General features: G+C 39.9%; 2 protein-coding genes and 1 non-coding gene across 3 annotated transcripts in view; 2 read left to right on the top strand and 1 right to left on the bottom strand.

The window, feature by feature from the left end:
• shank2b (SH3 and multiple ankyrin repeat domains 2b) overlaps window positions 1-21056 on the top strand; it is a 151053-nt gene extending 129997 nt beyond the window's left edge. Inside the window, exons 17-24 of the mRNA XM_053235425.1 lie at window positions 6060-6195; window positions 6915-6995; window positions 8083-8091; window positions 10415-10474; window positions 10754-10878; window positions 11269-11380; window positions 11645-14036; window positions 15092-21056. Coding sequence (XP_053091400.1) covers window positions 6060-6195; window positions 6915-6995; window positions 8083-8091; window positions 10415-10474; window positions 10754-10878; window positions 11269-11380; window positions 11645-14036; window positions 15092-15596 — 3420 coding nt within the window. The 3' untranslated portion in view covers window positions 15597-21056. The remainder of the gene's footprint in view (window positions 1-6059; window positions 6196-6914; window positions 6996-8082; window positions 8092-10414; window positions 10475-10753; window positions 10879-11268; window positions 11381-11644; window positions 14037-15091) is intronic.
• On the top strand, window positions 21033-21104 carry trnag-gcc (transfer RNA glycine (anticodon GCC)). The gene has a single exon. It is a non-coding gene; the product is annotated as a tRNA-Gly (tRNA).
• Window positions 21105-21796: 692 nt separating this feature from the next.
• polr2c (RNA polymerase II subunit C) lies at window positions 21797-27272 on the bottom strand. The gene is made up of 9 exons (XM_026946479.3): window positions 27040-27272; window positions 25442-25491; window positions 25279-25347; window positions 25116-25168; window positions 24780-24908; window positions 24598-24649; window positions 23925-24093; window positions 23491-23565; window positions 21797-22595 (listed from the first exon to the last, which is right to left on the bottom strand). The coding sequence occupies exons 1-9, from the start codon at window positions 27123-27125 to the stop codon at window positions 22451-22453; spliced, it is 828 nt and encodes a 275-aa protein (XP_026802280.1). The 5' UTR covers window positions 27126-27272; the 3' UTR covers window positions 21797-22450.
• Between the last annotated feature and the right edge of the window lie 13 nt (window positions 27273-27285).

Genomic DNA, 27285 nt, shown 5'->3' on the forward strand with positions numbered 1-27285 from the left:
ATGAGATTATGCCAGATGAAGTGATCTAGGTGAGCTGAGGATGCTGGGAGATTTATCAGGTCAAGCCTTTTCCAGAGTCAACTAATCATCACCAGTGACATCAGAGTCTGACAGGAATGTGTGTTTTGTTTTTTTTTAAAGTCCTTAATCCATTTCCATTTTTAAATCGTGTAAAGGAAATTGAGGTTGAGTTCACAATTAAGTCATGATGGTCAAATCAAACAAGACAGAGAACAGAAATGACAGAATACATTACACTCACGCTTGGTTTGTGATTAAATATTTCAAATGACTCGATGTAATGAACCAGTCCGGTGGACCGGAAAAAGCTGTCATATGCAAGGTGAATTTTGTAAAACAGCTAAAAATGATGAAAACTTGGATTTTGACCAAAATTGAGTTTATACACTGATATCTTTACTTTAAGAAAACATAAATATATTTTAACAAAATGAAGTAAAAATGTTTTTATTTAGGACACTTTCTAACCTGGTCATGGTGTCTGCCTGCAAAGATCATGTTGTGTACAGAGCCAGTTTAACAAGCATAGTTAGTCTGCCTAAAGATGTCTAAAAGCTCGCTAACTAAGTGTGCTTTCCTCACAGTTTGATCTGTTTTTTGGAGAGTTCATTCCACAGTGAAACGGAAATAAGACTAATCGAGTTTGTAATGAGGTACCGGCTGTCAAAATGTCCACGGTACTCCTGCACTGTCACATCAACATCAAAACAGAGAAGAGCTCTTACTAGGGTTGTGTGATATTCAATTTTCCCTGAAGACAATTTTCCATTTTATAAAATCGTGGTAACAAAACCATAACAGTATTTTTTCAATAATCTTTTCAGAAATTGGTTGCAAATAAGTGTGTGAACACATCTGCAGTGAGCGACGCAGAAAGCACTGGTAAGAAAACAGACGGAAAAAAAGCCCAGTGTATTTAAACACTTAATAATTATTGCCTTTAGCATTATTTGTGTTAGATGTGTTAGTGTTAGATTTGAAACATTATACGCCTGTATAATTTTTTAGGTCAAAATTTTCATCTCTTGCTGTATGTCCGGCTTAACATCAGTTAACTAGTTTAATTAATTAAACTAGTTAACTACTCTAATCCGTTAAATAGTTTTTTTAGGGCTGCCTGAAATTTTGGCTGAAAAATGTACAGTTAACAGATAATAAATTTATACTTGTCTAACGTTAACTAAGTCGAACAAACCCTGATATATTTTATTTCATACAATTAAACTCCACACATTCCCCATTTACCATGACAGAAAGCGAGGGCGACGCAGCAGTTCAGGGGGCGGGGCATCCATGAAGGGGCGGAGCTTCCAGGCAGTGTCAATTAATATTAAAGGCATCTGTGCACATCATTTCAGATTAATATGCTGATTGTCTCATCTCCTGTTTTATTGCCGAGAAGAACACAGTGTATGTTTGAGTGATAAATCACACCCGTGGACTCCAATGTTTAATCCTCTTGTGTGCTAAATTGTGTTTGGACTCCTCCCAGTCTTTCTTGCATTCACACATGGCATGTATGAATCACACACACACACACACACACACACACACACACACACACACACACACAGAATGGAGCAAGGCGTAACTCCCTTCATCACGCAGCCCTGTTCGGCGTACTGGCTCGTTTCCTAGGTTACCCTGTCTCATTTCACATAACCTTTTGTGTAGATTAAAGCATCCTGTTATCTTAGATCTTCCTTTTTAAATCTTCTGCTGATCTTTTTCACAGCACTGTGCTAATTTCATGCTATGCTGCTCAGGAGAACACTAACAGATGATACAAGACGTTTCTAATTTCTGTTCTGGCAACAGGATTTTTATTGGCGTTAAAAGCTTACATAGCATTGTCTATTGGATTTCATTAAATCCATGATTTTTTTCTTTTAAAAAAACTTTTCTATGTGCATTTTTTGAGACAGTTCAGCCATTACACAGTTTTCTCTTTAACCCAGATTTGTTCAATTAGCTACATAGTGTAAAATATTTTTTCCAAAAGCCTATTTTTGACTCAGTATAACCAACCGCTTCATTAAAACTTTCATGGTTTTAAAAATAAATAAAAAAATGAAGTAAATAAGTCAGGCATCATGGTGGAGCAGTGGGTAGTGTTGCTGTCTCACAGCTCCCAGGTCCCTGCTTCGATCCTGAGCTTAGACTACGTTCTCCATGTTCTGAGTTCTGCTGGAGCTAGGCAGATTGGCTGCTGTGATTTGCCCCTAGATGTGAATGTGTCTGAACATGGTGCCCTTTGATGGACTGTATTCCTGCTTCTCACCCAGCATTCTCCCTGACCAGCACTCTTACTGATCCTGAAAGAAATGAATCAAACTGGAACTATTTTATCTTCTGAATCATTTCTAAGATACAGTTCTTTGCTCCACACATCCTACCTGAGCACGATGCTGGTGCAGACTGATACCAAACTATGTGCTGAGGAAGAAAGTGATTTAAGTATTGGAGCTATGTCTGTTGAAGTATTGGAAGTACGACTCTGTAATTTTCTCAGAGAAGGGCAGAAAAAAAAAAACCACAGACATGGCCAATCTGGCCGGAAATAAAATCACAGACTAACTAAATTACTCCAGGACCCCATGTCAATTTAATCCCGTCCAAATAGGGCTAAATTGTGGGTTTACAGATGTGAACCCATGTTTTTCATCCGCTTATCTAGCTCCAGTTACAAACACTTAGGACCTAAGTGACTTCTCATAGTTACAAATTCAGACTGACACCAATTACATTTCTCTTGTTGTTGTTGTTCTTTTCGAGGTCTCCGTAGTGAGCAAGCCGACTGTGCATGTGCCTGATGGGCCTGGTAGATAATCCATCTCTAGTTATAGAGTAAATATTGAGATCGATACACTCTTTACACCACTAGTTATTTCAGTTGCATTATTCTAACTAACTGTGTTAGTATCAGGCTTCTATATTAACTCAGTGGAGTGGGTGAAACAGTATTTAATGCCTGTCTATCCATATTTAGCACCTCTGGCAGGGTTTTTCCTCTTTTATGCAGGACAAATTGGGGAGTAATAACACGTCGGGAGATTTAATGCCTCCACTTAAAGTTTAAGCCAACAAGATTGATCTGGCCTTTCAGAGCCACTCAGCAGCTTCGTCTCTGACGGCTCTCTGTGGAGTGTTACGGAGTGTTTGGAGAATAATTAGAGCAAGTGGGAATTGGACTTTTTTTAAATCGATCATGTCAATAAAACAAGATGTTAGACGTACACAACGCTCCTCTCAGAGAGTGCGACATGCAACCCTGAATCAGGCCACATGGCAGTTACTTTTACTTAATCTTTCATAACTGTGCAGTGGTTAGTGGCAATATGGAATACACAGTAATGCTGAAGGAAAAAAAACACAGAGACGTGTGAATAATAGATGGTGAATTCATGAAAGGGCAGAGCTCTGTGTTTAGAAAAGCACAGCAGTGTGGGTATAAATTTCCAAATCAGCACAAGCTGAGCAAGGTCACAAGTGTTGACGTCCAAGATGTCGCTGAAGTGCAGACATGACGTATTGGCCTCTGGCTACATCCTCGCAGAATAATAATATTGTTCAGTAAAAGTTTCCATTGTCAGCAAATGATCCTCCGTCTCATATCTGTATGGCTTAGTTTACGCAGCAGGGCAATTTCTAGACTGTCTGCATTTCATTAGGCTTTTTTTCCCCCAGATTGTAGTCACAATTTCTTGCAGCTACAGTGATTATTACGGCAAAGTTGCCAGGTTTTTTCTGTTCTGTGTATTACAGCTAGACAAGATCTTTCTGCTTTTATGGCCATGTTGTTCTTGCACAAGATTTGTGATGACAAGAATAGAAGTCCAGAAGTCAAGAATAGTGTCCAGAAGTCCACAAAGCCTTAAACAAGTGTGCTTTAAATCTGACGTGAAGATGTCAGAACTCTTGTGCCTAAAACGTTAAATGTTGTTTTTTCAGTTAGAACTCGTTAACAGGAACTTGTACGGTGGACAAACCAAATAATCTAAGATTAATAAAAAACAGATTTATCGTGGTTGAATTCTCAATTCTGATCAGAAGGTGTGCATTTTTTTCATATAACAGCAAGGCTGTTCCAGCACTGGCATGAATGACATTTTTATATTAATGTGCTCGTTCTAATACGTTATTGTTTCTGTAGTAACAGCTCATACACAGGGGCTTGTACGTGGACACTTCACATGACCTGAGACTAATAATAAACGTATATATATAAGACACTTATTGTTTAACAAAGTAAAATATCCAAACACTGATGTGGTGACATTTTGTTAGGAGACATTTATTTAACATTTGGAAGGAGTCTTGGTTGTAAGTGCATTATAAGAATCACAGTGCTTTGCGAAGTTTATCAGCACAGGAAAGTCTTCAAGACAGAAGAGTTTACGCTTTCCGGTTTCTCTGTAAAATGACTAGCTGCATTTTTGGAGAGAGAGAGAGAGAGCGAGAGAGAGAGCGAGAGAGAGAGAGAGAGAGAAGATGTTGGTGAAGGAATGACCATTTATCGCAGCTACAACATAAGTGATCACAGGAACTTAATTGTCTCCTGGACGTTCCATTAACATTAAAATCCACACTCTCCAGTCCATGTGGTTACATGAAAATAATCCACTTCATATTATTTGTGTATAACTGCACGGTCTGTCGTGTGTTGTTCCTTGCATGTATTAATGTAGGTTAATAGCTGAGAGTAATATCACAGTGAACAGAATATGTAGTATGTCAAAAACTCACAGGCACGAACATGTTTGTATGGCACAAATCAGCACAAAAGAATGACAGTAATTTTTTATTTTTTTTGGTTTTGAGTTGAGTGGGCGTTAATGACATCCCAACAACAGACTTGAATTACAGTAAAACTGTTATAAAATCTGCGAAACCAAACCAGGCACAATTCAGCACAAACCCAGCACAAATGAATGACTCAGCTATATTTCATTCATTTATTTATTTATTTTGATGGGGTCAAAAAGGCATACAGTATATTTTTCAAATATATCAATTTTGATTCACTTTGGCTGTGTTCACATTGCAAGCCTAAGAGCTAAATTCTGAGTCACTGCTCATTCACAAAATCTTTTTAAAGTGGTGTATCACTTGAATGCGCAGAAGTATGACTGAATACACAGATTAATTGTCGTTGTGAATTTTTCATGAGCCTCTAATGGGTATAAAATTTGCATTATTCTGGTTTGACTGTTCAGACTGAGGTTCTCCCACATATCAAGTATGTTTTGTATTTCAGTACTTTCTCAGTAAAAAAGTCTCTCAACTAAGCATTAAAAATACACACACACACTCACACACACACACACACCTCTCAATACTGTTACAGAAGTAACAACACCTTTTGCACCTTCTCGCACTGATCACGAGCAGCTCACAAGCTGTTAACTGACCTGCATAGCTTGTGCTAGTGTGTTATCATGACAGCGATGGATTGTCTAGCAAGTACTGCATGGTTTGTAGTGGTTCAAGACACATGCATGTGATGTGACTGGTTTGGATGATGTTAATATGTGGTGTGTTGTTTCAGAGCAGAGCTCTGTTCACACTAAGGACAGATACGAGTCAGTTAAGAACATATAGAAACAGTCGAGGCTGAAAGACTGCATCTGGGCCAAACGCCGGAATTTGTGAACGTAGCCGTTTTGCCTGCCATTAGATTGCTATTTTCACGTTACTATTGTTAGACTGTATTTTAGCAGGGAAGCCCAGCTGGGACCATTATCTCATTATCTCAGTGGCTGTACACTTAGGGAAAAAAAAGAAAAGAAAATGCTGTGCTGCAAAATACTCATATAGTAGAGATAGGAAAAATATATAAAAATATATATAATTCACTATTCCTTACAGCATTTGACTACCACCTAGTCTACACCACAACATATTTACCAAAATATGTGGCTAGAAATGTGCTTAATATCAAGTTCTGGTGTGTACATATTTAAAAAGAAAGTTCTACCCAGTGTTCTGATGTTGAACAGATTTAGGTGTTTGGTTCTCCTCTGCTTTTCCTGTCTCAGGTTAACAAGGACAACGTGGTGAAGGTGGGCCACAAACAGGTGGTTAATATGATCCGTCACGGGGGAAATCATCTCATCATTAAAGTCGTGACTGTCAGCAGAAATCTCGACCCTGATGATACGGCTCGAAAAAAAGGTACGTTCATTACGTGGGTTGTTTCATTTAGCACCTCTCAGATTTACATCTTATAGATCAGCACTGTTTCTTCAAACCTGCAAAAGCTGTTCTGGTGTTATTAATAAATCTGTAACCTCTCCTCATATCAAAGATGATTGCTTCCCATAATGGATTTTGTTTTTTTTTTTTAAAAGAATGGTTTAGCAAATAATCAAATTCACTGTTCTCATTCATTTCGCTCTCTTGGACCCCGACCACGGATGGCTGTGGCATCGTCTGGATTCGAACTGTTGCACCACTCGGAAGCCTCAAAAAACATACATAAGGAGTAAATAAGAAGTAGTTGTTCTCTTTTTCTGATTGCACCTACTTTCCTGCTGGACAACTATGAATAAAAACTAATAGCCTGGACACAAAATCTGCCTATCCTGGACAGCCGGGCTCCTGATTTTTATAGATTACAGTAACTCATACTGTATCCTAAGCAATATGATCAAGTCTTAGCCTCATAGTTTCAGTGCAAAAACTAAAGAAGCAAACTATACCAGAAACATAGCTGATTTTAATAGGAAATCTTGTGTGTGTGTATCACTATTGCTAAATCTATTCAGAAAGCCTTTTGGCTTGTCTCTGTCAACCTATTTCAATATGCAGAATTCTATGTTATATATCGCAGTATGAAATGCCAAATGCTAGCTCATGGCTAATTACACGTGTTTTTTCATTTGCTCCTCAAGCTCCAGCCCCTCCAAGGAGAGCTCCATCCACTGCACTTTCCACACGCTCCAAATCCATGACCTCAGAACTGGAGGACTTGGGTAAGCACCATGCACCAACGCAACAAAAATGGTTAAACAATGGCTAACGGAAGGCACAGAAGCCAATTTGTATCCAGAATACAGTACAATTTTCTGAAATCTAATTTGATGAAGTTGGTGATTTGATATTTGATGCCTTGGTCAATATCTACTGTCTTCTCTGTGCTCTACTGATGAGAAGAACTGTAATTGTTTGGAATTTGAGTTTATAGCTAGCTTCTTCTGACCTTTAATTTTAGATTGAGACTGGTCCATAGATGATCCATGAGATCTGAGTTGTAAGATGCTGAAATAAGAAAGAACATCTGGTTTTTGGTCAAACAGTGGCCTGTATTGTGTGAATAACTCCATAGGCTCTACTTATCCCATACACTGGGGATTAAAAACATGATGAATTATTATAAATAATTAAAAATGCCTTCCTTTTCACACCGGCGTCATTACGACCTTTTTTTTTTTTTTTTCAATATGCATGTGAGACACAGCTGCGATAATGCATCACTGAGACTTTCCCATTTCTTTGCAAATTAGATATGACGCTGAAAGCGATAAATCAAAACAATTGTTTTGAATTATTTGATGTGGTCCAATGTTTCTTCAGTTCCCCACTCACAACTTTACTGTTTGATACACAAAAATGGACGAAAAACCCATAACCATGGTTTTATCTTATCCTGTCATATATAACATCTTGTTAAATGTGTATAGAGTCATTACGAAGAAAAACAAAGCTTGGACGGAAGTAGCAGAGATCATTAGTGCCTCTGGGATGTAGCTAGTACTGTTTGCATGCTTTGCTAATCTGCCAGTGAAGCTAGTCCAAATCCTAGCATGTTACACTTGAATCAAACCAATTTTCACAAAGATTAGTGTGTTTTTAAATTAGTTTTTAAATAGTTGGCTTTGGAAGCACTTACTTTACATTATGGCTACTATCTTTTCTCAGCCCACAAGCAACAAGCTACAAGTTGTTGTTTGCTAGTGTGTCTCGTGTTTAATATTGTTAACTAATACTTCTGATTTGTCAGAACTTAAACAATGTGCACTAATATTTCATGTTTTTTTTGTTTTTTTTTGGCTGAAAAAGTGGATAAAGGTAAGTTTGTCTTTCCCTTGTAATTATTCGGCATGCTCATATCCTCAGTGTATGTGTGTGTGTGTGTGTGTGTGTGGTTTCTGAGTCACAGAATATGGTTGTTTGTGGTCTTTGACTCTATATTTATTTCGATAAAGTACATAAATTAGTCTGTATTATCTTACTGGGTCATGATATATTTTTAAAAACCACATACGATCTTCCAGTCAGTTCTATGTTTTAATATCAAAAACCCCCACTGAGAGCGGAAAAGCAGAGAAATGTACTCCTATTTATATATTTATATATGTATATTTATAGCCTGATCAGCTCTCGCTTTACAGCGCCAGGTTGCACGGATTCGTTCTCTGATTTCTGTGCTCTAACGTTTGATTAGTTAGAAAGCATCACTGACACTGGTTTTGCTTCTGGTACCGATTTTCTCTGGTTAAATTAAACAGATTTATTTGCACTTAACACAGCATTAGATAAAGAACGTTGGATTTAAAAACGTTAGGCTGTAACACGTTTCTGTGTCTTGTTATTGTTCGATCTGTCCTGTCTGGTTCTGCTAGATTTTGTGTAGAGTAGACCGTTGCATGGCGGTGATAACTGTGTGATATGGCATTACATTTTATCCAGGTTAATGCCATTCTGATGCCTTTCATCTGTTTTGAATCCCCCTTCTTTTATGTAAATGATGTGTGATTATCCGTCCATGAATAAAACCGAATATTCTTTTATGTTAAAGCTACTTTGAGGAAAAAGAAGGGTGAGTTTTACAGCCAGGTTTTATTAAATGATTAAATGCATATACACTCTGTATACATATAAACTCAGTTTTATGTAGATCTTTTACTTATTTATGTATTTTTTGTTGAGATTTTAATGCAATGTCACTATCTGTATCTGTTTAGTGCTCCAAATATACGTATCCTTATCTAAACCCCAAGCAGACGTAGCCTAAAACAGTGTTTCAGGCTAAAACACTGTTTTTTTTGTTTTTCTTTTTTTTTTTCTTTTTTTTTTAATTAATATAAACCCTGGAAAAACTGGAAAACACTAAAAAAGAAACTCAAAGATAGACATGCAGCACTATCAGCATGGTGTGTGAAATCTGGCTCAGATAGTTCAGAACGTCAACCTCAGCTGCATCTCTTGTGTGTCTCTTAATTGGTCTCAAATAGAGAAGTGCAAAAATGTTTTTTAATCCCGCCCATATGGTTATTATTTTTGTTTGTACCCACCCCTGATATTTTTTTTTTGGTTCTATTTCCCAAACTATAAACAAACTAGTAGCCAAATTTAAACCATGACTGTGACCCTGACCAGGAAGTTACTAAGGATGCTGTAAATGCCTCAAGCAGTACTGATCTTTCAGTGTTCGAAAGTTTCATATCTGACCGCAAACTCAAAGGATCCCAGTCCCGATGCACACTTCTAATCTCAATCAGATGCCCTGTGAACCTTTCTAAAACAAAAAACAAATAGTGCACCTCCTGTTCATCTCTGTATTTGTTCAATCTGTTCATATTCAGTTATGTAACTATTAGATATGTGTAATTTGTATATGAAATGTGGCCATTATATACATATATATATGATTACATTATTAATTCTTTCAGTAGAGTAAACAAGCCACTCGTGCTGAGTATAGCAAAGAGAATGCTCTGCAGACCTGAATCTCTATTTTTCATTGTGAAAATGCAAATGGAAATAATTTCTTCTACTTGTAATGGATATGCCTCACTGGAAGTGTTACAGCTGACACTTGGTAAGGATGAGGATGTACTAGCGTTCTAGTTACCCATCATTGTAAGAGGACCCTCTACAGCTTTGAATCATTCTGCAATGAGGTGTTGTCATGGAAATCTTGCTGCAGACGTCTAATATAGCAACAATCCACCTGCAAAATGTAATGCCATATTTTCAGTGCAAAGCTGCTGGCACTCGTTTTAATGTCGATGAGTAGATGAAATGATCTTACTTCTCCCGTGCAGGTTCAAAGGCGCTGAATAAGATGTCCATGGTCCATGTCAGTATTAGAAACCTACAGGAATATGACATCATACTATGTAACACATAGGGAAAGATCCTATATATATATATATATATATATATATATATATATATATATATATATATATATATATAAATAATTTTTCTGCTAAAACCAGTCATCTGCTTTGGAACTATTTATAGACTTACAACGTGAAACAGAAAGAGAAATTGTGTGTATGCGTGTGTGTGCGTGTGTGTGTGCGCGTGTAACCAGATGCACACTTGACAAATGTGATGGCAGCAAATCAGACACTGAACTTCCCTCTCCTCCGCTCCTGTGTAGATGATCAGCTTTCAGATATTGTGGCTCAGAAGAAGAGGATTGTTTTTCACGTCACCCTAAGTAATCATTTCCCATGCATGGGAGCTGTATGAAAGCAAACGCTACCGCTAGCATGTTGTGCAGTGGCCGCTGAGACACACATTCCCTCGGAATCGGGAAGAGCTTGCACGGCTTTGACCTTGACCAATGTCAATGTACTTATTTCTGTCTCCTCTCCCTTGCTTGGTTTGGGTTCTTTTTTTATTCTGTACATCCTGTGAGAGGATAATGGCTTGATTTTATTAGAAGTAGTGTCCTGTCGCTTCCTGATCCCTAAATAGAAACTGTGCTGATTTGCAGATAAAGTGGAGGAGGTTGTCCCTCCCCAGAAACCGGTGTGGGACAACGCGAACGTGGACGTGAGGGTGGCAGCTGTTAAACCGCGCCCCACAAGCAGGTGCTTTGCCGTGGCCCCGGAAATGAATGTAAGCATGACCTTTGACCCAATAATTATATATTTTTTGCTGTTTCGTACAAATTGATCACTAATGAAATATTCTGAGTGGTATTATTAGTTGTAGTAGTATTGTTAATAATAATAATAATAATAATAATAATATACAAAAACTTTATATATGTACTCTATTACCAAAAGTATGTGACAGCTGATCTTCACATCCATATGTGGCCCTTCCCAAACTGTTGCCACAAAGTTTGAAGCAAAAAATTGCATAGAATGTCATTGTATAGAATATCTATGTCTGTGCTATAAGTGGAATAAAACAATTCAGGCTGTCAGGTTTTACAATACAGACTTCCCTTTGAACACTTTTTTAAACCTCTGTCTTAACACACCTATCTCTGTGGTTGTGCAGTCACTGTGCAACAGCCAGGACATATCAGTGGATTCCCCACCGGTAACAGCAACTCCTAAAGGCCCATTCTTGGGTGTACCAAAAGGAACCATGCGCCGACAGACATCGATAGGCAAGTATTCAATAAAAAAATATAAACATTCTTCAACATTAGCATTGTAATAACAGTACATAGCTTACTGTTTGGTCTTTGTGTATAATAAAACAAAACCCCATTAATTTAAAAGCTGTTTGCTGTGTTAGATCCAGTAATACCATTTTGGTTTACTTGTTCTATATTAAATATTGGAAACTTATGAAAAATTAATTGCTTTTTTTTTTGCCCGATTTGACGTGGGTGCTCCCATAGTAATTGGCTCTTATTATCCAACCACAGGGGTAACTGAAGAAGAAAAGCAATTCCTCACTCCTCCCATGTTAAAATTTACAAGAAGCCTATCAATGCCTGACACATCAGAGGACATTCCCCCACCACCGGCTATTTCCCCTCCATCTCCTCCTCACAACAATACCCCCACACCTGCTGGACATGGTTATGGCACAATCCGACCAGGCTTCACCCCTCAAAGTCCTACTGTGAACAGCGCTCCTTCAGACAGAGGAGACTCAAGCCTTGGTTCTGGTTGGAGAGACCAAGGCATGTATTACAGAGAGAACTCTGAACAGTATGATGCAGAGGACTTCAGCAACAGTCCAACTGCTCAGCAGAGCCTTCATATGCGCCGAGCCCAGATTCCCGAGAACCCATACTCAGATGTTGGCAAAATGGCTAACGCTGCGCTGTTTGTTCCAAACAAGCCTGCACGGAGAAAGGGCATGCTTGTAAAACAGTCCAATGTAGAGGACAGCCCAGAGAAGACCTGCTCCATCCCCATACCCACCATTATCATCAAAGAGCCCTCCACCAGCAGCAGCGGAAAGAGCAGCCAGGGCAGCAGTATGGAGATAGAGACAACTACACCTGACCACCCAGGCCAACTCCGCCCAGAGGATAGCCTCAGTACAGGAAGCCCTTTTGCAACTGCCATGGTTCCCAGTACAGTCAGGGAAAAACGGCTGGCGGTTCACAGAAATTCCCCGTCTTTCAGATCCACAGATGCTGGCGATGAGGATGTGGCTCCTACTCCTACCCCTCGTTTGCGGCACTCAAAGTCCATTGATGAGGGCATGTTTAGCAGTGATGAGCGTCTGCGCCGGCTCATGGCTCCCCCTTCCTCCCTGCTCAGCATCCCTCGAGGAGGGGGCAATGTGACAGACTTCAACAGCCCAGAACCCACCATGGTGCGGGAGTTACTCAACACTAGGACAGGTCACAGTCCCATCAGCCTGCCAGCTCACAAGACTTACACCTCAGGGAGCGGGAACTATGTTCACCCTGTCACCGGAAAACCACTAGACCCTAATTCTCCATTAGCCTTAGCATTAGCTGCCAGAGACCGGGCCATGAGGGAGCAGTCACAGCCTTTGCCACTCAAGAGTGACCAGTCCAAACTGGACCTCAACAAGCCACTTTTCATTGACACAAAACTTCGGCCCAATGTTGAAGTGAGTTTCTCCAGCACTGCCACCATGGGCAGGCCACGGGGAGGCCTGCGGAGACAGATGACGGAGTCCAAGTACGAGACTGAGTCCAAATTCCAGCTGGACCTGGGCAAGGCTGAGAAGAGGCCAGAGGAGAAGAAGAACATGCTGATTGACATTGTGGACACATCCCAACAGAAGTCAGCAGGGCTGCTAATGGTTCATACCACAGATGGGGCCAAAACTGAGGAGAACAGCCTGTCGGAAGGAGAGAGGGACGAGGATGTTTGTCCTGACAGCACACCTGGGGAGCTTCGTGATCCCAACCAGCCAGCTCCTGCAAAGCCTGCACCACCAAAGCCTCTCTCTGCTGTGCCACCAAAAACCATGATCTCTGTCAGCTCTGTAGATGAGCCTGTCAAACTCCCCTTTGGTATCCCTCCACCACCTCTGGCCTCTGTTGACATCGATGAGGAGTTTGTGTTTGCCGAACCCCTGCCTCCACCATTAGAGTTTGCCAACAGTTTTGACATCCCGGAAGACCAGTCAGGGGCACTGAATGAGCTACTGAAACAGAAATCCAATGGCATGAGTGGACCATCGCTTGCTCCCTATTACCCCCATTTAACCACAAGCAGCTCGAGAGATCAAGAGATCAAGAGACCAACAGTTCTTACTAACTGCACACCTCCCAGCTTTCCTACAGGACCTCTGGAACCCTATGAGCCCATTATTGACTCAGGCATTGAAGTGGACAGCCGGAGCAGTGGAGACCCCCAACTGGAGACCACGAGTACAGTCTCCACTGTATCCAGCATCTCCACCTTATCGTCAGAAGGAGGTGAGACCCTGGACACTTGCATGGTCTATGCAGACGGTCAGGCCTTTCTGGTGGACAGGGCACAGGTCCTACCCAAGCCCAAAGCCAAGTACGCCGTCAATAAGAGCAACGCACTTTACAAGGACGCCTTAAATGAGGAGACCATAAGCTCTTTCAGGGTGCCCTCTTCAATCCCCCCACCACCCCTGGGAACTGCCCCACCAGAGCCTCTAAAAACCCCAACACAAAGAACCTCAAAGCTTTGGGGGGAACCTCTGGATCTGAAAAACCCCCATGGACCAGAGACAAAACCCCAAGGCTTGACTGAAATAAACTCTGTTCTGCAACATGTCAGCAAAGACAAAGCACCAAAGCCCGGGGAAGCGCTAGACTCTCCCCCAGGATGTAGAACTCACTTTGGATTGAGGTATGTCACCCAATCACAGCCACCAACACCCGCCCCAGTAACACAGACATTCATCTAGCTACACAGATTTGTGTGTGCTGAGCTCATGAAAGAACAAGTTGCCTAGCAACCTAATAATGAGAACAGCCTTGAGGATGAGATGAGCAGCATCGGTGTGATGAACACAGACCAAACCATAGAAGAGGGAGAGGTGTGTTAGTGCTGGTACATGTGTATGCGTATTTGCCTGATTTGGAACATGACCCATTTATTACTTAGACATTATATCACATAAACTGCCTCATGAGGGTTTTCAAGAGCCCCCTTACCCAAGTAGAAAAATGTCATCTAGTGCTAGTGATGACAAAGGTGAATGTGTTTCAAGTCGCATGATTATGTAGTTTGTTTTCTTAGTCTTAAAAAGCAGCACAGCTTGAGCTGTGTGTATTAGTAGTTTGGGTTGTGTGCCTATATTGGGCACATCTCCTTAAAGAAGACACACTGCTGCCTCCTCCCACTGCAGACCTTTTTTTATGCCTGAGCCTCATTTACTATGGAAATCTGTGGTTATTTACAGACCAAAGAACTGACCCAAAATACCCTGTTTACGTAGTACTTATATCGAACTAGCTTTTTTGATTTGTTCATTCTTCACTGATTGTAAAGTTTGTATAGATTAACAATGAAAAGTTTTGAGCCAGCTTTGCTTTCAATTATATGGTTCACCAAAGTTGGGCAAACTTTGTTTTATGTGCCTTTTTCCATATGCAAAAAAATGAAATGTTTGCCTTCTTATCTGCTATCTTTCTCTTACTTTGTTTCCGTCAAGTCAGGGTGACTGGTATTGTACTTGGAGATGTTTGTCCACTCTTTTTAAGCCCTTCCTCAACTGAATTAATGATGACCTAATGAATTCTCCCTGTTGAGGAGAGAAACATCTTGAAGACAGCAATAATCCAGTCACCTTGACCTATTACTTGCCATTCCATAGCCACCTGATGACCAAAAACCTTCACTGACTTATTTTTTTGGATTGAATTCTTCCCATTTTTGTTCCTGTCCCTATTTTTCTTTAGAAATCAGGACGGTGTGTCCCTCATCTCAGGAACCCAGCCGAACCCCAGCGTGTCCTTCACCAATCAGCCCGGCCCGAACGTGCCTGCGCCATCGCCATGCCGACAGGCTGAGAGCTTGCATCACCATCGCCATCCCTCGAGCCCAAGCATCACATCTCCTCCTCCAATTCTGAGTTGCTCCTCATCATCCTCCTCTCTACCTGCAGTGAGCACCACATCCTCTGTACAGGGCCGAAGTCGCTCACCTTCGCCCCTCTCGTTCCTCCAGGCCGCCTCCGGCAAGCCATTCGCCTCCAAGGCGGTGCTTTCGTGGACCAAACAGGACGTGGCTGACTGGCTGGAAAGCCTCAACCTGGCTGAGCACAGGGACGCCTTCCTGGAGAACGACATAGAGGGCACACACCTGCCCAGCCTGCAGAAACAGGACCTAATTGACCTGGGAGTGACGCGCGTCGGTCATCGCATGAACATCGAGCGTGCACTCAAGCTGCTGCTCGACAGATGAGACTGGGACAGTACAAGCCTTCTTTTGTTCTTGAGCTTCATTTGTTCCTCGCTCTTTTTTGTTTTTTGTTTTTTTTGCTTGTTTTAATACCTTGGGTTTTTTCCCTGTCAGCTGGAAAGGATTTCTAGGGAACACTCACGTCCTGAAGAAAAGGTTCTGACAAGGTGTTAAACGTGTGCGCAAAGCACAAAGCTCTTTGTACATGAAAGTTCCAGCCAGTGATGGGCCACGACAAGCCAAACACGCTGTACAGTCCACACACACACACTAGAGCTCATTGCTGTTTTTGGGTTTTACGGACTCAGGCCTCGTGTGAATGAACTGAAGAACCAGCAGAGCTGGCCTTCCATTTTCTATCTTTGCTAAGACAATTATCCAGAGAATATTTCTTCAGCAAAAAGGGAAGGATCATCTGTGTATTGGCTGAAAAGTCATGCTTTTTTTTTCTTCCTTCAACATATTTGACCGGGATGTACATGGATTTTTAAGATGAGCGCATTTGGTGTCATGCTGTTCCTCAGTTCACATGTTCACAACCGAAGCATCTTCACCAGAAACATGAAGGGCCACTTCCCTGTGTGTGTGTGTCGGTGTGTATGTTGACATGATGATTTTCCATCTTTTTTGTGTTGGATTGCAGTAAAACACAAGGTGTTTTTTCAGAAGGGGTCAAAATCACTCAAGTCTTTCTGAAGTGTAATATCTACTGATATTGCGTGTCTTCCACATTGTGAGGTTTGACTGCATTCCTGCCATTCGGTTTAGTTCCTTAAGTCCTACTAGACTAGACTGCTATTTCCTCCACTATTTTTAGATCATCTTCCAGCTGTTTTTCTTTGTGTTGCCATTACAATGCCTGACAAGTACTTGATTAAAATGGATTAAGAGAGCAGAGATGTTTAAAGTTTAGAGTATTATGCTTGAAAATTTGAAGAGATGCCTTTAGAGAAACACCCTTGATGTTTCAGCACACAGCTGTTAGATAGGAGTCTACACTTGATCCAATTACCAGAATGTGTCTGTCTACTGGAGGCAACACTATCATATATATACTTTCTGAAACTGTAAAACCGTCAGTGGTTTACTAGATATTTTATAGTTGATTTGTGATTTGAATGCAAGAGAGTGAGTCTTTTTTCCAGTATGTTGCTTTAGGCAATCTGTAACTGCACTGAATCATGTTTTTTTTTCTTTACCAGTTATACAGTTTACAGATTACTCATCCCTACAGTGCTGCTTTGTTCTTACTTTTGTGTTTCGGGATAATCATGACCTTTTTTGCCATGGTGGGGAAAGTTTGCTTGATTGTTGCTAACATTTATTTATTTGGCAGATTCAAAGTGAGGCAGAATCCAATCTAAGAATTAAGCTGAGCAGTTAAAGGGTTAAAAAGCAACTCCAGTGACTTTCATGAAAAAAAAAAATGTCTTAAGCTCTATTATCTGATATTTTATTGTTCCAGGCATTGGCCTTGGACTCAAGGTGTGTGATGTCAGCTTATCCAGGGAGCGGGGCTTATTCATTCCCACAGTGTCAAAACACATCTTTGTGCTGGTCGATCAGACACAAACATGCTCGTCAATCCCACACTTTTATTTTGTTTCAGTGGTTTACTGTAGGTAGATTTTTTCCAGAAAGCCGCAAGTATGCTTGGCAATTGAGTGTAGCATATAGTAGTGTAAAATTCCTTCAAACATTCACATTTGACATCACCCAAAGTTCAGCATTGGGAGTGAGCAGGCAGACACGATCCTCACAGGACAAACAAAAGCTATGTTCATTAACAGCGGATTGTGTTGGAGGTGGAGGGTTGTTATTTTGGTTAGGGTCACTGGTTATATTTTAGGAAACTGAACTGATCTAAGTTGATTTGAAAATATCACCAACACGTACAGTGGGGTCAGAAAGTAAAAATGCTTCTATTTTGCATTCTTTTGTAATTTAATACAAAAATTTTCATTACAAATTATATCATCAGCAAGAATGTTTTTGAAACATTTTACAAACCGTGTTAGCTCAAATCCATCAGTGTCTTCACTGGAAGAGATAAGACTCAAGAAAAGTCTAAAATCAAGAAAAACCTGTGTACAAAGAAGTTAACATGTCAATAACACAGACTTGCATGACCTAGTGACCTAAAAATAGTTCTGAATGTTCAATATCCTGCACTAGTTTTAGGTCACTAGGTCATGCAGGTTTGTGTTATTGACATGTTAACTCCTTTGTGGTCTACATTCTACAAATTTCTGCTCAAAATTTGTGCTTTTAACAAAGGACATTGTCTCAAAACAGTTTTACAGAAATCCAGATGTAGATTTAGATCCCTAACGAGCAAGTCAAAGGCGACAGTGGCAAGGAAAAACTCCCTGAGATGACATCGAGAGGACCCAGGCTCAAAAGGGAACCCATCCTCTTCTGGGTGATACCAAATAGTGTGCTTATTTTCAGTTTTAAATGAAAAAAAAAAATATATATATATATATATATATATATATATATATATCAAATATACTGTATGTAATTGATTTTTCAATGTGGTTTCAGACTTTTAGACCCAACTGTATAAAGAGAAATAACTGCAGGAGGGGGCGGGAATGGTCAGAATTGGGAGCGGCATTAAAATAAAACAGTCCACACACACCTCTAGTGCAGGTCAAGCTTTTCAATTCACACTGCCCACGACTCATTCATTGGAGCCCTTAGCTTCATTTCTCCCTATGAGTAAGTAGATATATAGAGCAGATTATCTGTACTGGACCATCACATTATTATAAACATGCATTACTGCATTATGTGGAATGAGCTTAGCGTGCATGTTGGGCGTAGAAAGTGGTGGCAGTTACAATGCTTCAGAGGTCTTTAAAGTTTATCATTCTCCTCAGCGCTTCATCACCTCGCATGTAAACATGTGAAAGTAAAACGCGACAGATAACACAGTGTGTGTTAGAGAGCCGGCAAACAATTTCTGCCAGTAAGTGTTGTTGTGGGAACAAACATAGCAGGTTTCATAAAGTCGTCATCAGCCCTGGATATTGATACCATCCTGACAGCAGGGCAGCCAGCAGCCGGTGACACAGATGATGTTTTAACATGGGTGAGACAAACAGGAAACAAAACACTGGAGGTGCTCTTTAAGGACCTTTCTCATAGGCTCAGTGTCTCTTGAAGTAGCACAGAACCTCAAACAATGACTAGTGGTGCGCAATACTGCAATCATAAAGTCATATCAGAATTCTTGATAAATACTAACGATGCATGATGTATGGAATATTTTGTTTTGCTAACAAAGTGCCAGTAAAACAGTATAGCTACTTAAAGGAAAACTCCACCCTGTATGACTTGCATATTAATCTTTATAATTAACATGTGATCTTCAGTGACATCAAGTTCATGTTTCATCGACATGTTGGTCCGTTTTCACTGTTTTCATTTTCCTACGTGTCATTAGTTGTGCAGTGGGATTTACCCCTTGCTTTATCTCTACCTAAAGAGAGTGATGCAGCCGCACTTTAGTCCTTTAGTCTGTCCAGCTCTCACACCTTCTCATCTGTACAAACTGTTCAGCTTCCAAAGCTTCAACTTTCATGTTAATACCACCATTATCGCCATTGCGCTCATCATCCCATAGATCACTAACTAACTCAGAGCAACTGCGTCGTATAGCTGCATTGCATTCTGGAACTTTGAGTCCAACGTTCACACCAACATCGCCACTACTTTTGTTGGATTTCTCTTTAATACAACATTCAACTTCGCTAGAAAATGTTGAGTGAGATATTAAGCTTTTGCTCTTCTGTTTTTAAGAGCTAACAGTGAAACCTGACTGTTATCAGCTATGTTTGAGATTTATGTTTTGTTGATTTTTTTTTTTTCTCCTATTAAAGTGCGCAGATGTCCCCCTGAAATCCACGGACATCCGCTAACTTCTCACAGGAATAACGAAAACACAGCACCAGCCAACAAACTAGCCCCAGAATCACTAAACACATTGCAGGTATTTCAGTATAAAGATATTAAATGTGTATCAGGGTGGAGTTTTGCTTAAAGTATGAACTATAAACTTATTTTTCTTATTCAGCAAGGAGAAAAAATGACCGATATGTCTAATCAGCTCCTCGTTACTCTGCGTAGTTTGTCACTTTTGGTCATTGAATTAGATTTGATCTTGGGCACATGATGATAAATTAGTTTCAGCTACGCATTAATCAGATGCTTTGTTTCAGTCACACAAACCTGTCTCAGATGAGTTATAAATGATTGTTATTATGATTTTGCGTCTCCAGCAGAGTCATGCATTTCATCTTTTAAGTTGTGTGTCCAGTGTTTATGTGTGAACTGAGGGAGAGTAACAGAGGACGGTTAAACACACAGCGGTGTAAGTATGCAGGTGAAAAAGTGCAGCAACGTGTTTGCTTATCTCTACCTTAGAGGAGTTAGAGTTATCGATCATCTCTATATAGCTTATTTTAGGAGAAAAAAAAACAGCACAGTATTTTAAAGATTTATAGAAATATCTGAGATTTTTATGACATTTAACTGACTTGTGGTGTGCCAAAAATTGATGTGATATCGGTTAAGAAGCAATACACTCTTAAGGGAAACTGTTTGGGTTTTTTTTTTGTTTTGTTTTGTTTTTTTGTTTTTTTTGGTTTTTGCCAGTATTCCACGTACAGTATATCAATGCTATTTCAATCAATCAAGAATTTATATATAGGTCTCAGTGAAATAGAAAATATTTAAATATTGAGCTAATGGCTGTCACCTGCTTCTTTTAGATCCTGTAATTAAAAGATGAAGTTAAAATTTAGATTTGTGTGGTGTGGATAATTTACAAAAGAGAAATCACACACATTGTGGCTTACACAGCGTGACACTCACCTGTGCAGCTTTATAATCTGAAAATTACTTCTCCCCAGATAGAATTATGACCATATAAATCATGTGTACATGACATTTTATCTGAAACAAAGTAGTGATGCATCTAAGAGGTCTGACCTCATTACATTTGGACATTACTCCTTATTTTGATTATATGCAAAGGAGCGTCACACACTTTGCATTGAACGATGTGATTGTGCTGCAGATCCTTTTATTTATTTTAGTCTAAATGATTAAGATGAAAAAGAGAAGTTGATGTGAGCAGACCTTTCCTCTATATTCTAAATATGTACGGAAAAAAACATAAAGCAGGAAGAAATAAATATACAAACTGATGTGTAACGAATGTGAATGTGTGTTTCATGTGATGCAAGTTTTAGCTGACAGTAAACCCATTCAGTATTTTTTAAAAATCTTTTAATCCTCAAAGTGCTGACATCTGAAGCTTCACCTGAAGTCATTTTACTTTTCCAGAGTCCAGGTTTTTATGCAATGTAATCCGTTCGGTTGATGAGAAATTGCACTACTGTTGTTCTCTGCTGCCCTCTGCTGTTTACAGCATTGGTGGTTCAGTGGTAGAATTCTTGCCTGCCATGCTGGAGGCCACGGGTGCGATTCCCGGCCAATGCATAACCATACATTATACTTCGGGCAGTGGCGTCTCAATGGTTAAATCTGTGTTACTGATCAGAAGGTTGCAGGCACTGCCAAAGCTGCCACTGTTGGGACCATGAGCAAGGCCCTTAACCCTCTCTGCTCCAGGGGCGCTGTATCATGGCTGCCTCTGTGCTCTGACTCCAGCTTCCTAACAAGCTGGGATATGTGAAGAAAAGAATTTCACTGTAATGCGTATGTGACAAAATATAAGCTGTGGCTGCTGCTTCTTTATACATTTGCATGTAATCATTTGGCAGTTGATTTTATCCAGGGAGTCCAGAGAGGCTTACATTTAATAAGAAAAAGTACATTTTTAGAAAAAGTGCTGAGAGAAGTTATGAATAATAAGTTTTGTTAGTGAGTGAGTATGAGATTTACTGCAGATTGCATCAAAAATATTTCATTGCCAACATTGAAAATTGCAATATACACTCCTGAGGGGGGAGGGGGGAAAAATGGGCCAAGCCCAAAAATGGCAAAATATTAAGCTTTAAATGATCTTACCAACAAATCACTGGTCAAGAAATTAGCAAGAATGAAACATACAGATAAAGAAACTTAGTATGGGAGAGCTTTTTAAATGTTTGATTTAAATGTTTAAGCCTTGTGGGTCTTGATGGACTGCATCAGGTGTAGCAGATAATGATTATGACTAATTTTTTACAACAACAAAAAAAAAATTAAATTCCAGAAGATATTTTTGGAAAATTTTGTACACTCAGACATCATACATTTTAATCATTATCATGATTTTACCTTTGCGTACAAGAAGACTATAGAAGTGAATTTCCTGGTTTCTAGCTTTTCCCCAAACAGTTCACTAAAGCAAAAGTAAATGAGCAAATGGCTGCACAGGAGCTCTCAGGAGTGCATTTGTTTCATTCTTGTTCATCTTCTGACCAGTTGTGCATTGTTAGCTGGCACTATTTCTGGAAGAAAAAATATTATGAAAGCACGCTAAGCTCTCAGCCAAGCAGTTATCGATTAAACGTCTCACTCAAGGCCCAACAGTACCTACAACATTTTGCTCAATATTACAAAACCTTGCCCACTAAACCGTGTTTTTCCCCCTCAAATGCAGTGAATATAATTAAATTCGAAATCCAGTTTTGCATTTATCAAGACTATTTATTCACGGATTCATCAGCAAGAGCTCCCCACCACCCACATCCAACAAGTACAAAATATATAAACCCACATCCTGCTGTACATCTCTCCACAAAACACAAAAAAAGTACACCTCTCTCTCTCTCTCTCTCTCCCTCCTCGAGTGCATGAACTTGACACTACGCTGCAGTCAAACGCTCTCCTAACTCTGCTTAATTGATGGTGAGGACGTCACTCTGGATCTCGTGGCTCAGCTGTGTCTGCAGGTCGCTCAGTTTCTTCTTGAGCACGGCCAGCGCAGACATCACGATCGTCTCGGGCCGGAGAGAACCGCACGACTCGACGTTATAGTAAAACCTGTGGAGCACCAACACAAGTTACACTCACGTCACACAGAGTACGGCTCATTACTACACGTTTCATTTAATACAGAACACCACATCTTGCTTTTTTTTTTTTTTTTTTTTTTTTTATCAGTTTATAGTTACACTGTTACTAAATACTTTTTGAGTTTGTATAATAAGCATCATACATGGATTTTGCTATGAATAGATTTATCTTCATTTTAAATAAAACATACACTATATGGCCAAAGGTTTGTGGACACTTGACCATCAGACTCATGTGCTTGTTGAACATCTCATTCCAGATTCAGTCCCCCTTTACTGCTATATTACCCTCCACTCTTCTGGGAAGGCTTTCCACTAGATTTTGGAGTATGGCTGTGGGGATTTGTGTTCGTTCAGCTACAAGAGCATTAGTGAGATCAGGCACTGATGTTGGTGAGGAGGTCTGGGGTTCAGTCGGTGTTCCAGTTCATCTCAAAGGTGTTCAGTGGGGTTGAGGTCAGGGCTCTGTGCAGGACACTCGAGTTCTTCCACTCCAACCTTCACACACCATGTCTTCATGGAGCTCGCTTTGTCCACAGGGGCATTGTCATGCTGGAACAGGTTTGGGCCTCGTAGTTCCATTGAAGGGAAATTGTAATGCTACAGGATACAAAGACATTCTATACAACTGTGGGCTTCCAAATTTGTGACAGTTTGGTGAAGGCCCACATATGGGTGTGATGATCAGGTGTGCACATACTTTTATCCATATACTGTAGTTTTTGATAAATACTAATTAATACACTTCGTCAGGACTTTTGGACTACTACATGGTGAAGATGAATGAATGAACGAATGAATGAATGTGTGCATTTAGTGGGATGTATCTGTTGCTACATTATGTACCACATGCTGTCACTTACCGCTCTGGTTTGCCGTTGGGGTCGTATGGAGCTTGGACTTCTTCCTCCTCGAGCTCCGAGTACTCACTCTTCGGCCTGAGATAGAAAAAAAGGCAAATTAGTGTGTTCATTTGATTTTATATCACAGTGATGTTGAATTCTCGAATCTGATTGATCAGAAAGTGTTTTTTAATTTTCTATAACAGCAACTCTGACAATAGTTCCAGCTACAAGGCAAAATCACAGTTTATATTAATGTTATTGTTCTATAGCAACAGCTTACACATGGACTTGTATGACAGACACTCCACATAAACAAATTTTTAAAATGCGTAATTCTTGAAAGCATTTCTGGAAGGAGTCTCCAGTGTCAGTGCTTTGTAACAGTCAGAGGTAAAACTGTAACTTAAAGGTTTCTACTGCAATAAAGTTTTCACCATAAAAACGGCACATACCATTCCTCAGGACGGGGGTACACTGTGTGTCTCAGCGCGTTATCTGGGTCGTACTCGAAGGCCACCCCTGCTGTCGGGTTCCACTTGGCGTGTTCCTTCCCGAAGCCCTTCTTGGCGTACGCTCGGAGTCGGAGCTCCTGGCCCTTTCGGAGCTTCACCAGCAGGATGTCTGAAATCAAGAGGAGACAGACTCAAGGGATGCTTGATGACTTAGATGTATTAGTGTCCAAATTTTTAACTGATCCTGTACATATTCAAGTTAATTTATTATTAAAGAAATTGTTTATTTTTGCAGTAGCATGAATCCACTAATAAGTAGGTTACGATAACTACTAGTAACTATGGCGGATTACTGCTCTGTGAAATCCTTGTCTATATTTTTATAGATAACGGCGTCTCATACAGGCTCATGTTACAAACAAAATGTGAAAGAAAAAAAAAAGTCTGAGCTCAGCACTGTTTAGGGAATGTGTGTGATGATCTACACATGCCTCATTAACCTCGTAGCACCAGCGCAAAACTAAAGACACCAGGCGGCTCAACTGATCCAAAGAATCTGGAGTCAGGGTATAACTGTGTGCTTTTCATTTTATCCATATAGAGCTTCTAAATAATGAGAAAGTGAAGAAAATGGATGCGAGCCTCGACTGTGGAAGAGAGTCAAGATCCTCACCATCCTGTTCTACGTAGTCGTTGGGGTCATTATCCCGACTTCTGGACGTCACCTGCAGTAAGACAAAGAATCGGCTTTCTGTCAGATCCCGAATAATAAAATCAACCCTTGTAGTGGAGGGAGAAATAAAAAGACGATGTGAGTGTGTATGATGGAGGTGTGTTCAGGTTATTGTGACTCACGGGGATAACTCGAGGGTTATTGGACAGCAGATCCCGTGAAGTCACGTGACGTGTCTGATCTTCCGTGCATCTCACGTCCAGTGTGAGTTCGACTGAGCACTCTGGACAGAAATCATCGCATGTGCAGTCCTAACAGAAGTTTACGAAACAATGTCAATGATGTATAAAGTTCTCTGGATCCTTTGTGTATGATGCTTAATTTTATACTACACCTATTATTATTATTATTATTATTATTATTTCTACCTCTTGAATTTGTATGAAATGTTGCAAATGCTTTTCTATCAACATCTAATGATCAAGTAAATCCAAATCTGATTAAACCAATAAACTCACCCTTGAGTACTGCATTTTGTCTACGATGTCATCGCTGGTCAGCGGTATGAGCCCTAAAGAAAAACACGCCATTACATCATTACATCTCATACACACGTGCACGTGATCATGACAAACGCATCAGGAAGGAGACTCTAAAATGAACTACAACGCAGACACACACCCACTCTGTGCGCGATGAACTCGTCATGGAGAACTGAAGAATTGGCGTCGATCTGAACCCAGTCGATTGCTACAAACATGAACACGGATTAAAACACGTTAGATACTGAGAGCGGCCATTTTTAATAACGTTAAGGTTTCTAAACTAAAGTGAAGACACTCACCGATGGTTGGAACCTCAGACATAAACACTCGCCTGATGGAGTTGGCAACCCTGTTTTTAAAAACAAGCAGCTTTTATTAACACAGAAAAACAATCTTTTCAAATAAGGAAAAGAAATCAGGGAGGGAAGCACTGACAAGAACACCACCTCGTGAAGCATTACACATGTAAAGAGTAACACAATACAAGGAATAAAAGACTTGTGGGCTGCTGTTTTAGGAAATTAATCAATAACTGTGTGGCCTGATGTGAAGCGGAGTTACGGCTACAACCCCGAAGTGTTTTACTGCTCTTACACCACAATCGTTTGTCAACAATTGCAATTTTTACTTAATTAAAGAACAGCACGCCATAAATTTTATCCGTTTATATCTACATTTAGTGTTGTGGCACGTCCATGAAACATCCACAAGTTAGTTCCTGTTATCGCTTACATTACAGCAGCTATTAACTAAATTTTTTACTCTAACTCTTTCTCTTTAAGTTAATAAGACAAAAACACAGCTTGTCATGTTAAAAAAAAACTGGAAAGCACAAAGGCATCTGTCCTGAAGTCTTTCACCAATCAGAAACCCTAAAGTTAGAGCTTTAATTCTGACTGTTACAAAGCACTGACACTGGAGACTCCTTCCATAAAATGCTAAATAAAATCTCCTCACAGAAAACTGGGTCTTATCAACGATCCAGTTTACATGAAGCATCTGTCACGCAAATCCCTGCGTAAGCTGTTACTATAGAAACGATAACGTACAAGCCCAAAATGGCAAATATTAAGCTTTTAATGGTTTTAACGACAAATCACTGGTCAGAAAATGAGCAGGAATGAAATGAATGCACTCCTGAGAGCTCCTGTGCAGCCGTTTGCTCATTTACTTTTGCTTTAGTGAACTGTTTGAGGAAAAGCTAGAAACCAGGAAATTCACTTCTATAGTCTTCTTGTACACAAAACTAAAATCCTGATAATGATTAAAATGTTTGATGTAAAATCCGGGTGTACAAAAATTTCCAAAAACAGCTTCTGGGGATTTTTTTTCCATAAAAGATTAGTGATTATTTGGTTATCTTCCACACCTGATGCAGCTCATCAAAACCCACAAGGTTTAATCATTTAAAGAAATCAAAGGGAAAAACTCACACATACTAAGTTTCTTTATCTATATTTCATTCTTGATAATTTCCTGACCAGTGATTTGTTGTTAAGACCATTAAAAGCTTATTATTTTGCTATTTAGGGCTTGCCCGCTTTTTTTTTTTTTTTTTTTTTTTTTTTTTTTTTTTTTTAGGAGTGTGTAAGAGCGAGCGCATTAATATAATCCTGTGATTTGCCTTGTAGCTGGAACTACTTTCAGATCTGCTGTAATAGAAAAGTAATCAACCCCTTCTGACCAATCAGAATCAAGCATTTCTCCCTGTTCATCATTTTGTGGCGTTTCCGATATTAACTTTTACACTGTTACACTAACATTATCCAAAATACGCTGGGATTAGGAAGATCAAAAGGAAAGCGCTTAATACTTTAATAACTGTTTAATATTATTATGCTATAATATTATTATGATGCTAGCCGCTATTAGCAGGGTTGCTAGCGGTCTCACTCACGCCAGGTCCGTGTTCTCGATTACAAACTTCACATTTTCGTCCGTCAGCTCTGTGATTTTCACTGTCGGCTGGTTAGCATACGGCATCCTCAGCAATAATCAAATAAAAATAAAAATGTAAGCGCTAAAAACAAAACGAGTGCTCTGTATCTTTCATAAATTTCTTTACAGCGTTTACCGCTCGGCGCTTCTTCGCCACAATAACATTCACTGCCGTCTCATTGGTCCAGTATAACACCATGTATTC

Source organism: Pangasianodon hypophthalmus, chromosome 7 (assembly GCF_027358585.1).
Source record: "Pangasianodon hypophthalmus isolate fPanHyp1 chromosome 7, fPanHyp1.pri, whole genome shotgun sequence".
NCBI classification, from domain to species: Eukaryota; Metazoa; Chordata; class Actinopteri; order Siluriformes; family Pangasiidae; genus Pangasianodon; species Pangasianodon hypophthalmus.

What these genes read in the sequence shown, in the direction of transcription:
- polr2c (XM_026946479.3), bottom strand. Translation starts at nt 27,125, where the DNA reads ATGCCGTATGCTAACCAGCCGACAGTGAAAATCACAGAGCTGACGGAC. An exon ending in CGACTACGTAGAACAGGATG is followed by an intron (nt 24,094 to 24,597) that starts GTGAGGATCTTG and finishes TCTTGATTTCAG; the next exon opens with ACATCCTGCTGGTGAAGCTC. An exon ending in TACCCCCGTCCTGAGGAATG is followed by an intron (nt 23,566 to 23,924) that starts GTATGTGCCGTT and finishes TTTCTATCTCAG; the next exon opens with GCCGAAGAGTGAGTACTCGG.